Here is a 14,842-nt window from a genome sequence, read left to right as displayed (position 1 = left end):
AAAGTCATCAGTTTTTGAACATATTACCTCGTTAAGCATTGGGTCCAGTACCCCCATTTTAACCATGAGCGAACAATGTCAAGTCATCTGTTTTTTGAACAATCGCCCAAGTAGAGCAAGTGTCTCGTCGTAAAAGGATTAACAAGGCCCCCACACTCTCACCATTAGCATGAGAAGAGAAGCTAGAGCAATTAAGAACATAACCTTCTGCTTCATTACTTGGCTTGGATCCAACCTCAGTGGTTACCATAGGAGCAGGACCCTACCCCATCCACAACAAATTATGATCACATTTTATTCTAGTAGATTTTAGAGTTCCAGTACAGGATACTCATGTGTACAGAGTAATGTTGCGTCTACACAAATAAATACTGTAATGGTTATAAAAGTACGAGTCAATTAGCATTATTAACTAAAATTGTGTTCATTCCCAGTCCAAAAAAAAAATACAAGAATAGCTAGAGAAAGGATGTGCAATCAACATTTTTTAACTAGAGGTGTGTTAATTCCAGGATAATAATTTCAATCACAAAGGTAAAACTTAGCACTTGCATTGCTGTGGAAAATTAAAATGTAACCAACAGAACTGGCAACACTATAGCTATTTGGTAATGTATAATTAACATTATTACTTGAAGACACTTCAGAGAAAAACCACTTGTTGCTAACTGCAGCTATGAAGAAGATAGAGGACTATAGGAGATAACTTACAAACATAATATTCATCGACTGATATCTTTCTGTAGCAAATACACTCAAGACGTCCCATAAAGCAATCATAAAGTCTATACTGTAATGTTCTATCGAGTGCTTTACTAATACGAAATATAGAGACCTAAGACCCTCGATCAAGACTCACGTTCTAGCCTCCGCAGATTGAAGTCTTGAGATATTCCTAACACAGCCAATGTCAAACTCAGGTATTAAAGTCCCAAAATTTTTTAATGCTGCTTCCATTTGCGTTCCACGGCTTTTGCGTATCCAACTCATTCCTGAAAAAAGGTCTATTTAGGGGAGAAACCTGCATTCAGAAGCAAAGGAATTTATATTTAGATCCATCCTATAAAACACAACATAGATGCAAAGAAGAAAAATTGATTAAGAAAAGAAAGAGGCCAACTGAGTAATACAGGAAACATACTAGAAAGCATCCGTATCTAGAGCTGAAATATTTTTACGCACATAACTGCAGAGCCAATACAGAGTGAACAAATATACATAAATTCTTGGAGTATGCTTGATGCAAAAGAAGAACCTCAATCCATTACTATGAAGGTCAAGAAGTTTCAAATTTCCATGTCAGTCTATAAATAGACTTCACCAGGCAAAAAAACAAAACAAGAGTATTAACAGCATCTATCAAAGAACTGGTGTGGTGCTTCAGGTAAAAAAGGACATAACCGTAAAATCACTCTCGCATTTTATTACAGTGCTACTTAGCATAATAAATCCCATAGATATTTCTTCATAAGAACATGAAAATATAGAAACCTACCCCCCATCTGCTTTCCCAATACAGTACATCCACACAACGATACAGGGCAGGCAAATACATACAGGGAAGTTGCAGGAAGAAAACTCTATTGTCCCAATGTTTCATGGTCTAATGGTCAGAACATCGTACTCTGGATCCAGTATTCAGAGTTCAAACAAACTTTTGGTTTTTACATTTTTCTTCTTAAAAAAATCATATGATGATATAGTGGTAATGGGATAAATTATTACTCAAGCTCTAATCACAATTTCAATTTCTTTTACATGAGGGATTAGTTTCGTATTTATAATAATCTTCATCTGTAATATAATCTATTAAATCAAATTTTAATAATTAACTACTGTGAGCACAATATCTCAAATATGTAATAAATATAGGAAATATCAAAAATAAAATCAAATATATTAAAGCGAAAACAAGACAAGGCAGAAAAACAAATAGAAGAACACGATTGGTCCCGTCTAGAATATTTCTTTCTGAGTTGGGTCATCTCAGAAAAAATTTATCTTCCTATTTTCGTATATTCCTTGCCTGTCACTTCGAATAATGTCGTTGTCACTTTTTTCATTTTTTGTGTCTGATACTAATATCTTAAAACATCAAGTTTATTTTCATAAATATTACTTCCAAAAAGACCTTCATAATGTAAGAGGGCTGTTAGTTCTACTAGCAATAAATTGATAGGAATACCTAATTCCTGCAAATATCTAGTCACTACACGAACATAAAAAGTGTATTACCCCTAAAATAGAAATGCTAGATAGTTGAAATAATTGCTGTTACCTTAGACATATATCAACAAGTTCAACTACACACACAATCCTCATTTTTAAGTAAAGGAACCGTTCTCCTACATCCATTCATACAAGGAAAATAATAATAATAATAATAATAATAATAAGAGTCATCCTTGTTGTCTAATGTCTAGTGCCTAGTGGTCAGTAACCAAAGGTCAAATCTCGGTGGGGCCTTGTCTCCATCTTCCTTTTTAGATAAAGTTTTGTTGCTCTCATGTTGTCATTGTGCTTCCTGTTGAGATATTAAGCTACATACATGTAAGAAGTACTATAAACTAAACATGCCTTGTAAGCCGAGATGTACACTTGTAAATACTATAATCAGCTAATAAAACAAATAACCTCGGCATACTAGAAAACATGTTACTTAAGAGCTATAAATACTGGTATACACATAACTGTGGAGAAAATAATAGGTCTATAGTAGTAAAAGAACCCCACTCCTTTTTAAGAAAATGAAATATACAGAATAAAGAAAACAAATAAATGGACACAGTTATCTACTTAAAAAAAATGTAATATACAGAATGATGAAACAAATAAGTGGAAAACTACTATCTATTTTAAAAAATATGTAATATACAGAATGATTAACAAATAACATGAAAAAAGAAAAAATTGGCGTGCTTTGATGATCATTACCCTGTTATAATTTTAAAGATATTCCATGCTTAGGAGTAGAATGTCGTAGAAGGATTGTCTGTAAATCCTAGAATGTAAACAAGTCCAAAAGTATTCTCCAGGTTAAGATAAATGAGTGATATGTAGATAATAGATAGCACCACTTATTCAAGTAGCATATACAAATGGAATCAAATATTTAGAGATACCCTGACAAAAATAAAAATTATAGATACAAAAAGACCTGCCGTATTTTTAGCAAAAAAATGACTCAATGTATAGTGTGGACATTTGCCAAAGTTGAATTATTCAACTATGACTACAGTTGAAACTCAGTACTAATATAGATTCTGACCAAGATTTTGTTCAGCTCCAGGCAAAAAAGAACAGGAGCAAAAAATACATTTGGATTCCTTCATTGAAATAAATGACAACAGGCCACAGAGACCTCCTAAAAAGGACCTAAAATATAGTTATTAATCAGCTTAATAACTATCAACAACCTACCCTAATTTTTCCCAAAGAAATAAGAATATATGGTCCCATGGTCTAGTGGTCAGGACATTGGACTCTGAATCCAGTAACCCGAGTTCAAATCTCGGTGGGACCTCATTTTACTTCTTTTTTCGGTTAATCCAGTCAAATTCTCAACTAAACTTTTATGTTCCTATCACATCTTTGATTGTTCCCCAAAATCATACAAAAACAACTAGAAACGAAATCAATGCACAGACTATTCTCTAAATATATATACACATAGTTTAACAAGAGGAGAGAATGAACTAGAACTTTCAACCCAGAAGTATACGGAACTGTGAACACAAAGTTAAAAGTTTAAAGATTTAAGAATTGTGTATCAAGAGCAGTACATATCAGAATATATTATATTATCTATCTAACATATACAGGAAATATAACAATTTAAACATGTGCGCTAGCCAAATTAATACAAATTTTTTTACGGGACAAATTAAGACAATTAAGCAAATGGTCTCATAGTCCCCTCCTCAGAGCATTAAATGCTGAATCTAGTCATCTCAGTGGAATCTTTCTTTCCCTATTTCCCTTTCCTGTCACTTGACTCAATGCTCTAATTTCAATTTAGTGTAATGTAAACTATTCAGACATCAAATTGAGTTTCATAGAAGATATCTTCCATGTATGTGTGAAAGAGTAGTAGAATAACTTTCTTATTATAGAAACATTGCTATTTTAACAAGGAATGCCATATTCTCGCTGCATTCTAATAAGTAATAACAAATGGAACACAAAAATAAATAACCCCAACAAACTAACAGTCAAGAAAGTTAAACATACATTGTATTCAACCAGTGATGTTTCACGGGTTGCATCTTGTGAAGCTGAGACTCCATTTTCCAAATTTGAGATTCAATGAAATTTCGACACCTGGACACTTATCTTCACTGCAATGATACCCATACCGAAGCCTTATGTAAGAGAACCATGTCATAAATCCTACTTGTATAAAACAACGAATTAACATACAACAAAATGAAAACATGAAAAGAAACACCAAGGCCCCATGGTCTAGCGGTTAGGACATTGGACTTTGAATCCAATAACCCGAGTTCAAATCTCGGTGGGACCTTGTCTTGTATTCATTGACCTTTTTTTCAATAAGGTTCCGTAATATCTTTCATTGTTTACCGATATAGCATACAAGCAACGAGAAAGGAAACCAATGTACAAACTAAACTATACATAAAGACATAGTTTAACAAGATAAGAGAATAAACTAGAACTTCCAACGCTGAAGTGTAAAGAACTGTAAGCAAGAAGTTATAGGTATTAAGATTAGAAAATTGCATATCATCAGCAGTACATATCAGTATATATCATATAATTTTACCAGACATATACAGGAGATTTAACAATTTAAACACATGTGATGGCCAAATTAAGATAATTAAGCAAACAGTTTCTTAGTCTTCTGGTTAGGGCATTAGATGCCAAATCTATATATCTTAGTGGAATTTATCTATTCTTCCTATTTCCCTTTCCTCTCACTTTACCTAATGCTCTAATTCCATTTTAGTGTTATGTAAACTACTTAAACATCATACTGAGTTTCGTAAAAAAATTGTTCTGGCATACATTTCCAATCCCATGTCACATTTGAGAAGTTCCCATCTATGTATATGTGGAAAAGTAAGAAGATTAATTTTCATATTGTAGAAAGACTGCTACTCTTGTAAGTAAACAAAAAATCATAAGAATACCATATTCTCACTGCTTTCTCATTAAAAAAGAAACATAAGAATAAATGACCCCAAGAAATTAACAAATAATAAAGTTACACATATATTGTATTTGACCAATGATGCTTCATGCATTGCATTTTCTGAAGCTGCGACTCCATTTTCCAAACTTGAGGTCCAGTGAAATTTTGACAACCAGAGACTTATCCTCATTGCCACGACGCTCGTACCTAGGTCTTTGGTAAGAGAACCATGTCATAAATCCAACCTTGAGGTAAAACAAATCAAAATGTATTAAAAGGAAAACATAAAGAACACCAATGGTCCCATGGTCTAGTGGTTAGGACATTGGACTTTGAATCCAATAACCCGAGTTCAAATCTTGGTGGGACCTGGTATTCGATATTCATCAACCTTTTTTGGATAGAGTTCCACTGCTCTCACATTTCCACTGTGATATAATGAGAGGTTCAGTTTTATATGTATAAATTTTTATAGCTCTATAGGAAATACTCCATAACATGTTTCTTCTATTTTTTTTTCCTTGTAATTACATGTGCAAGGGGAAGGGGGTTCTGAAAATAAACAGTCTTGACCTCTTCAATGGGAGGTAAGCTCATACACTGGGCTATTTCCTGATCCACCTCCATTTCTGAGCTTGGACAGAAAAATAGGAAGGATTATGAAATCGAAGTTATAAAAATTAGTTTGTGGGGGTCAGACGGGATCCAGTTTCAAAATATCAAGTAAAACAACAATTTCCCTCCAAACCTTCCCACTCTTCAAAGAGTTGCTTTTAATTCCGTCTCCCTCTGTTTCAACCGACTAAAACTCAAAACAAGATATTTGGAACTAGAAATAAAATCTTTTGACTCTCTCTCACTTCCTTTCCTTTCTGTCCAAATTAGAACTCGTGGATATGAGTATTAGGCAAATGTCTATTCCCAAAGGACCATATTATGAAAGTGGTTAGCGATGAAACAATACGGTACAACCAAAGTAAATGGTTATGTTTTGATACTCTTCTGTCAGAAACGGAAAGCTGACGGTGCATCTGTAATTGAGCATCACACAGGTTCAGTGCTCACTGCAGGAAAGAAACTCAACTCAGATGACGTTTTTGAGCACAAACAGGAAACAAATCGGCATTCAGAAACATTGTTATAGTAAGAATATGTTGACAAGGCAAACAGAGGGTAAACAATCAACTTGATGAAATACATAAATCTGCAAGACCGAAGAAGTTAACAGATACATTTTGAGTATTCTTTCAAAGGAGGTCAAAACCTTATATGTTCCCCTTTCTCAACAACAAAAAATTTCTAATAAGGTAAACGCTTTCAGAGAGATTAATTTTTCGAAAGGACCCCTTCACTTAGACCTAGGACTTGGTGAAAGGGATATGATGTAATCATAGTTGGAATAAAGCAATTAACATAACAAAAGGGCAGAGACCTTTTCCTTGAAAGCCGTAAAATTAGAGTAATTCAGTCAAGCTTGCTTAAAATTTCGTAACCACCTCCCCTTCGACGCACGAAACAGAGAATCAGGAACTACTAGAAATAAGGCAGAGACGAAGAATGCAGATGGAAACTCTATGAATCATGGCCTAACAGTCGGGACATGGGACTATGAAACCACTAAACAAGAATTCGAAACTTGGTGGGATTTCAGTAGTTTCTTTTTCTTGTAAAAAGAAAAAAATTACTCTTGGTTTCAGTAAATTAGAACCTTTTCATTCTCTACAATACTGTTTCCCCTTTTTTATTAATATCATATAGAGGCACAGTGGTTTATAGCAAAATTGATAACTCGGGCTTCTATTCCTATTCCTATAAAGTTGGTTAGTTTCCCACATCCTTTTCTATTCCCAATGAATCTTTCTAATTTTATTAAATTATATTATAAGCATAGTGATTCAGAGAAACAGAACAATATTAGAACTTTATCTATAAGAACATCAACAGAAGTCAAATATAACTGTGAGGGACACGATTCAATTTAAATAGTTAGCTACTTAGCTTTGATTTTGAATTTGTGATGTGCACCATAAAATGAAGATACAGTATCAAGTACTGAGAAAGGAATTAGGAGAGCAATGTACAAAAGATAAATCAATAGAAACATAAAAATAACCAAAACTGCCAAACCAGAAAGGACAAACAATTTCTGGTAAAAATATGAAGAATTGAATGTTTTGAGCACCTCTAGTATATACAATAGATAATAGATCAGGGAATCATGAATCATCTTACAACCTGAAGCTAAAATAAAAATGAGAGTTATGAGATAGCAAATGGAATGACATATAAACAAATGTATAGTATCCAGTATTCAGAGTGGAATCTAATCTTCCTATAATTCTTTTTGTCTGATGTAATAAACTAATGACTTTTTAGTTTCCGATAAAAACTTTATAAAACACGATTCAGTTCCATAAAAACTTCTTCTTTTCAAATACATGTGTCCAGCATCCTAATCCTACATTGAAGACTGCGATTTTCATTATTATAAATGAAGAATATTTACAAGCTTAAATTTCCACCGAGTAGCAGAAAGATTCTTACATCTTTGTAGAATATTGAAGCAGACATAACTAGTCCTCGCTACATCGCAATGACCACATAACATACCAATATATGATTCTAAACACTGGCAGATCTAGTTGTAGTTTCACGGTGGCACATGCCCCCACAAAAAACATCAGCATTTATATCGATATTTCCACTGTAGTATATTTAGATAATCTAAACACTGTGCTCCCAACAATAATTCAGGCTTGCTTTTTTATGTTGGTGTGCAATAATTTTCTTGAGTACTTTTAGAAAATATTTTAGGGCCCCCACAATACTAAATTCCTTAATCCACCACTAATTATGAACATTAACTGTGCAAGGAGTACAGATACGTCATTTTCACATTAAAGATTCCAAGCATCTGCGTCATATCTGGATATCTGTGAAGATGATGCTCCTATGTCTAAACTAGAGTTCCAAGAAGATTCTAAGAACTGGACACACATTTGCATCTCAATACATGACTTAAGTCCTCCGCAATGGCAATGATGTTGTCTATAATATATTGTACCACCTATGGGAAAAATACATAAAGCAACATAAGAAATATTAAACTTTTATTTAAAAAAAAAAAAGAAACTGTAAAATAATCTGTGGAACCGTCATTTTAATGCACCTTAGATTACGTACAAAAAGTCACTACTAATTTGGGACAAAGGGAGTAAATTACATATTTTAAAGAATCAAATACATGTTAATTAAAGAAAACTACACTGCAATAGGTCCACTATTTTTACTAAATAAGTTTAGAAATTCAAGAAAAAAAATAACAATTTTTTTTTAAAAAAAAAAGTGATATATGTAACAATTACTCCTTTCAACGTTTGTAGATTTTTTCAAGGTAAAGGAAAAATGTGTTGTTTACTTGTCCACGGTATGACTGATATTAGTATAAAAGTTATAACTAGCATTTCAATTTAAAGTCAGTTCTTCCTAGTTTTAGGTGGAAATGAACTAGCTGGATCAAAATGCTGAGCATCTCTTCTCAAATCAACAAAATCCTCACACGCGAGAGATCTAAAGGGAAATCTTATTTCAATGCATTGCCAACTTGGGCATATTGGTCATAGATCTATCTTCTTTCCTTTCAGCTCTTTCTTGAAGCATGACAATATCCATTTTCCGGGCGGCTCTTTCATAAATTCAATAATAAGTGGCCAATGCCCCTTTTTATCTAAAAAATACCCAGACGAAAAATGGTTATAATATGGTCACTCATTAGAGGCATGATACTTCTTGTAGTGTATCATCAGACAGTGTAACCTAGTCGTCTGAGACTCTGAATAGTACTCGACTCGACCTGGAACAAGACAATTCTCCACACATTAAATGCACATTGTATCTTCCAAATAATTACATGTTCATTTTCTATATACAACACTTATGGCCTTATTACAAAAAAAACCCAGCTCTACTTCTATACAAAACACCATATGGCCTTATTACAAGAAAGCAGTCTTACTTCCAAACTTTACTAACTAGTCCGCTTAACATACATAACTGCCACAAAAACTCATAAGTATTAAGTCTAATATATTACTGCAATTGGCCTCATAAAAAAAAAAACTACACACAATATTGCAAAGTATGATAGAAATTGGATACCCTAATTTAGGCACCATGCTAATAAAAAAAACAAATAATAAAAGAGTAATGAAGCAGTAGCTGGACAAGTGATGCTGAACAAATTAAAGGAACAAAATCCTAGTCATAATTAAACCAAAAGAGTTAATAGACAAGTAAAAAGATATGTAATAGATATAAGTATAGAATTATAATATGATACCCAGAAGTGGTCGGATTGGAGGTGGAACCTAGTAGTAGATTACTCTAGTACCGGTCGCCGGCGATGATTGTTAACCTGGGATTGCCCATATGTTTCTTTTGTAAAATGGTGTTTCTTCCTTTCTTGAATTGAGGTTTGTTAATTTGGTTAAAAAATAATTCAAAATGTCATTCATGTCAAAACGCTGCACTCTTCTTAAAAGATTAAGAAAAAAAACAATTGAATAACTGTAATAAGCGTTTTGGGTCTTTTGCCCAAATGTTATACACAGCGTGATAAAATGATATTTTAAATCATAAAAGTAATATTTTAAATCATTTTTCACCTCAAAATCATATTTAGGACCAACACCCACAAATTTTGTACAAACTCCAAACATACAAATTTTCTTGACAATAAAAACGGGTGAGTATTTTGCAAATAAAAACTTACGAAACATATTTTTGCAAAAAAAATGAAAAAATTTGTATATGTTTAAAAAAGCCCTTAAAATATTAGTATAAAATTAAAATAAAGATCGGACAAATAGGGATACCGGTGAATATATGGAACCAAATAAAGATGCAAATGACCCAATGAAAGTAATAATATAATTTTACGTTTGTGTTTAAAAATTAGAAGGTTATATAAGATTAGAAGGCTGAAATATAGCTATATTTAACATCAAAAATCACTTCCTGATTTCATGACATGACAAGAACTTTTGCCCTCAAAAAAATATGGCAATAACTTCAAGAACACCACCACCGAACATGCTCTTGCATGTGTTCAATTTTCTGTTCTCTTTCTTTAAAAAAAATCTGTTGCTCTGGTAATTTACAGTTTGCCAAATGTCTATAACTCAAACAGAACAACAAAAATAAGCAAAAACTGAGATCTTGTCAGAGATATTAAATTGAATCCAGCCAAGAATCAAAGTCATCCAATAGTTTGGACTTAATAGGGCCGGAGGATGATGGATGAACATCAGGAGTAGCAGTCTTTACAATATTGGACCTTGATACAATATCTTGGTTGATTCTATTTGATGTTTCCATTAGTAGGTCGTCTAACGAATCGTCAAGAGTTGATGCAGCATTAGATTGATCTAGACTGTTCTTCGCACGAGTAGAAACCAATTGATCAGACGTAGTTTCTTCTGCCAATATAGTTGAAGTGCTGTACCTAGGCTCTTCTTTCAAGAGAGAAGATTGAGGAACATTTGGTTCAGAAAATGAATCCAGGAGCATATCGAGCTCCGCTTCTGCATCTGCCGCCTTGAATCCATAATGACTTTTATTCTGGACTGAAGCAGGTTCATTACTGAGCTGTATTTTGGACTCTGGCATTAAGCTCTCATCAGATCTGCTTTTGAATGCTAATGATTCACTTTTAACAGGATGGTCAAGATCACTGGTCCCTTGGACCTCAATGTCCCAATCAAATTTATTAGCTCCCTTGGATACTTCAGAAGAAGTTTTGGCAGTTTCGCTTCTAACTGGAATTTCACTCGTGCAAGGCTTGAGGTCTCGGATTTTTTGTAATTCCTCATTGCACTGTGGTAAAGCAACACAAAATCTATTATAGTATAAATATTGATACATATGAGTAGAACATTCTAATGATGGCTCGCAAGTGCTTAAACAATAACCACACTAATATAAAACTATGTATACAACCACTACACAGCATCTCATGCTCATCCCTATGTCTACGTCAAAGGCAAAAGTAAGGGCAAACTTATGTCTTGTGCCCCCTAATGAATACATAAATGCAATATATGTGCATGTCTATGCTGCAAAATTAGCTACAAATTGCAGTTTGATAAAACGCCCCAAAAAAAACACACTGCACTTAGATTATATACTTGAAACATTGGGAGAAAAAAAGAACCACCATGACCAACCTATTTGTAAGAAAGTAATTTTTCATTAAAAAACCATTTATGGCTAAAATAATTTCTTACAACACTGAAAGGAATGTTTATGTTTTACGAAGAAAGGATCACATCACCCAATACCTAATACTAAATTAACTTACTCTACCATGGATCTATATCAGACTGTCCTTAGGAGACATAATAGTAGAACTTAAAAAGTAGAATACAGCATTACCAGCTCTGGTGGTAGCAGATCTGCTTCAATGAATAGCCTTTCTGACAAATCTATTTTTGCAAGTTGTTTCTCAAGAGCAGTTAAATCCATTGAAAGAAAGGATGCCTAGAATTTTTAAAAATAAAACAAGTCAGTCAATGTCATGTAGATATGAAGCAAAGGAAAATAATGTAAGCAACTTGATAACCTGAGTGCTTGCACCGGACAAAAATATCAATTAAACAAATGCTTAAAATACAAGAACACATTAAGCTGACTAAATTAACAATACAATCCTGAACCATAGGAAGACTGTAATACAATGCTATCAATTATATTGCATTTCCCTCTAACTGTTTCATATGTGCCTTCATTCAATAATTTTTAGATTCATTAACTACTTCTGTCCTAGTTTTACTATTACAAAACACAAAGTTCAGCATGACACTGGGGACAAGCAGAATCACAAATCACCACAACCATCTAAAAACTAAAATAAACCAAACATAAATGCATCTCCAAAATGCCCTTCGGCCTATACTCCGAACACAAATTCTTTATTTTTATCATATCGAGTCCCAACACGACTCTCCTCTGGAGGAAAACTTAAGAAAAAAAAAGAGATGACAGCATAAATATTCTAAGATTTACCCCTCATGTAAACTTACTAATAAGGGATACAATAATGAACAGGGATACAATTACTTTAATAGAGACAATTTTTTAAATGAGTACACAAAGTATTTATGGGTAAAAAAAGAATTAAAAAATAATGAGCTCTCCAGTAACAGAAAGGGCATACCATAATGATATAGAATATGAATAGTGATGAGTATGCACTAATAGATCTTATACTTTTGATCTCATGCACCATATTAGAAACTATAAGGTACCTCTTGAACACCAGTTGCTATGTCCTCTGATAAAAAGTCATCTTCCGAAGCCCATGACAGAATATTTTCTCCTTTAACAGAGAGTAATGAACCTACTTCCTTTCTGTAATCTGTGCGAGAAAAATTAAGAAAATATTAGGCCAAATCTTTCTTCTGTGTATGACTATGATACCCAAGTTCAGTACCATGGAAACAGTTCACGGTGTTTGATTCATGAGACAGATAGCCCGCAAGTTACAATCATTTTTTTTCATTTTATAGGATTATCGATACCTAAGAAGGAAGAATTTTGTAGTCCCTAAAAATAAACTACAAAATGATACAGAAAAGATTGTGCATCAACCAATTTTATACGACTGGAAAGATACAATGAGTGAACATTCTAACTTGTAAATAGTCCCAGACTAAAAAAACATTGCAAACAGACATAGTCGAAAACAGAAACCAACACAAATTATTGTACTTAATAATTAAAATCATGACAGTTAAAGTTAGAGGTCAGTAACACACCTGACAACACATCATCAAACGAAGGATAACTAGAATCAGCCTGAGCCTTGGCTTCAGAAATCAAGTAACCATAATCAGCCCCTTTACTTTTCGGCAAAATAACATCACTTTTACTACCTTTCCCCGAAACTTCAGAATCCAAATCATCCTCGTCTTCATATCGATCCCAATTCGAGGGAAGTTTCTTAGAACCTTTAAACTGTTTGACATTTGGTTTCTGTGAGCTGCTTCCTCCAACAGCAACACCAGCTGAAGGAGCTTTCGATGTCGGTTTCGGATGATGCTTTTTATTAAGATGTTGAGTATGTGCTCTTTTCGATTTCGCTAAAGATTTAGCATCCATCACTAATTCCAAGTAATAATAAACCCACATACATAACCAAAAATTAGTACTAGCAGCACAATCAACATTCTACATAATATATAAACACAAAACATATATTTAACAGTAATAGCTCACAGTTGTAACAAAAAAAACAAAAATGAAACTAACAGCACAATCAAAATTTAATAAAAATGAACAGAAAATATTTAATAATTTACAAATCCTAGGGTTTTAGAATTTAAGTAGAGTTGAGATTACCTGTTCAGCTATCACGCATACAACAATTGTGTGATTATGCAAAACTGTAAACATACACTACATGAAGACGCGCATCTCGATTGAAGATTTAAGAATGGACAAGGATTTGGGTCGGATCCGTTAAAGCAAAAGAGGGGATACAATTTTTTAAAGCCCAATACACCGTAGATGAGTCAATCTATTTGCAAAAGTTAAAAGCCCAAATTTGTATTCCAACAGTCTCTTCTGAAAATTTTAAAATAAGTAATTTATGAATTAAAATAATAAGTGATTTTCAACTAATAAGTGGATGAATCGTTATAAATTTTATAAGTGTTTGGATAATTTTATTTATAAGTCAGATTTTTTTACTAAAATGAACTAAAATAAATATTTTTAAAATATAATTATCTTAATTTGTGAATTTTAATTTTAAATTAGATTAACATTTAAAAACATATATTTTAAAACTAAAGTTAATAAAAAATGAAAAATTAAAATAAGTTGAAAAAAATATGTTATTACTAAAATTAAACTTATTAAGTTATAAACTATAAATTCGACTTATAAGTTGAATCGACAAACGATCGTCGATAATTACTTACAGACTCATAAGCGAATAAGTAATTTAAATTAGGGCAGCAAAACAAGCCCTTGGACTTTTTTCCCAAAAAATATAAACAGGTTAATGTTCTTTCGACATTAAAATTTGGGTCAGTATTCATGTCAACAATTGAAGTATAAAATTGTATATTTTCGTCTATCAAACATAAAAAATGTGACTTTTTATTCCTAGACCAAGATAGATAATAAAATAGTACATAATGGTAGGGTTATTTCAATAATAATCAATTGATATTATGAAAATTCTAAAAGTACCTTTTGGTTGCCTTAAAATTTGAAATTTCACCTATAAAACCTAAAGCCTACATGGATAAAATAAACTATATACTTATTTTTTTATTGATTATGCATCTCTTTGTAAGTCATATGTCATAGCCTATTTGTATATTCGAGGATTCAACTCAACTCAAATAAGAATGTAATAAGTAAATAGTGGAACTACCATCAGAGAGATCTCGCAAAGTAATATCTGTCAAAGGATTCAGAGACAAGGTTCATCTACAGACTTGAGGAATTTATTCACTGGAAGAAGTTCAAGAAATTGATCATGCCTCAGTGATATAAGTCAAGATCGTGGATTTAATCAAGTGACAGAGATCTCGTCAGGGTATCAATAAATTACAAGGATTTAATCTGAAGAAAATCAAAGTGTCAAAGTCAAGATATGAAGAAACGTCACGGAAGTTA

General features: G+C 32.7%; 1 protein-coding gene, 1 long non-coding RNA gene and 3 other non-coding genes across 6 annotated transcripts; 3 read left to right on the top strand and 2 right to left on the bottom strand.

Annotated features, from left to right (window-relative positions):
• Positions 1-646: 646 nt before the first annotated feature.
• Positions 647-9,708, bottom strand: LOC141721044 (uncharacterized). Of its 2 annotated transcripts, XR_012574642.1 has the most exons (4): positions 9,495-9,708; positions 7,338-7,396; positions 4,231-6,219; positions 647-1,021 (listed from the first exon to the last, which is right to left on the bottom strand). It is a non-coding gene; the product is annotated as an uncharacterized LOC141721044 (long non-coding RNA). The 2 variants fall into 2 exon arrangements; XR_012574641.1 differs by lacking the exon at positions 7,338-7,396 and having other exon boundaries at positions 9,495-9,707.
• TRNAQ-CUG (transfer RNA glutamine (anticodon CUG)) lies at positions 3,452-3,523 on the top strand. Its single transcript has one exon. It is a non-coding gene; the product is annotated as a tRNA-Gln (tRNA).
• TRNAQ-UUG (transfer RNA glutamine (anticodon UUG)) lies at positions 4,451-4,522 on the top strand. The gene has a single exon. It is a non-coding gene; the product is annotated as a tRNA-Gln (tRNA).
• On the top strand, positions 5,455-5,526 carry TRNAQ-UUG (transfer RNA glutamine (anticodon UUG)). The gene has a single exon. It is a non-coding gene; the product is annotated as a tRNA-Gln (tRNA).
• Positions 9,709-10,259: 551 nt separating the features above from the next.
• LOC141721043 (protein ECERIFERUM 16) lies at positions 10,260-13,708 on the bottom strand. Its single transcript, XM_074523774.1, has 5 exons — positions 13,553-13,708; positions 12,970-13,314; positions 12,460-12,569; positions 11,588-11,692; positions 10,260-11,029 (listed from the first exon to the last, which is right to left on the bottom strand). The coding sequence occupies exons 2-5, from the start codon at positions 13,310-13,312 to the stop codon at positions 10,385-10,387; spliced, it is 1,203 nt and encodes a 400-aa protein (XP_074379875.1). The 5' UTR covers positions 13,313-13,314; positions 13,553-13,708; the 3' UTR covers positions 10,260-10,384.
• Between the last annotated feature and the right edge of the window lie 1,134 nt (positions 13,709-14,842).

This window comes from Apium graveolens, chromosome 4, assembly GCF_009905375.1.
Source record: "Apium graveolens cultivar Ventura chromosome 4, ASM990537v1, whole genome shotgun sequence".
Taxonomy (NCBI): domain Eukaryota; kingdom Viridiplantae; phylum Streptophyta; class Magnoliopsida; order Apiales; family Apiaceae; genus Apium; species Apium graveolens.
This window is presented reverse-complemented; position numbering and strand designations above follow the sequence as displayed.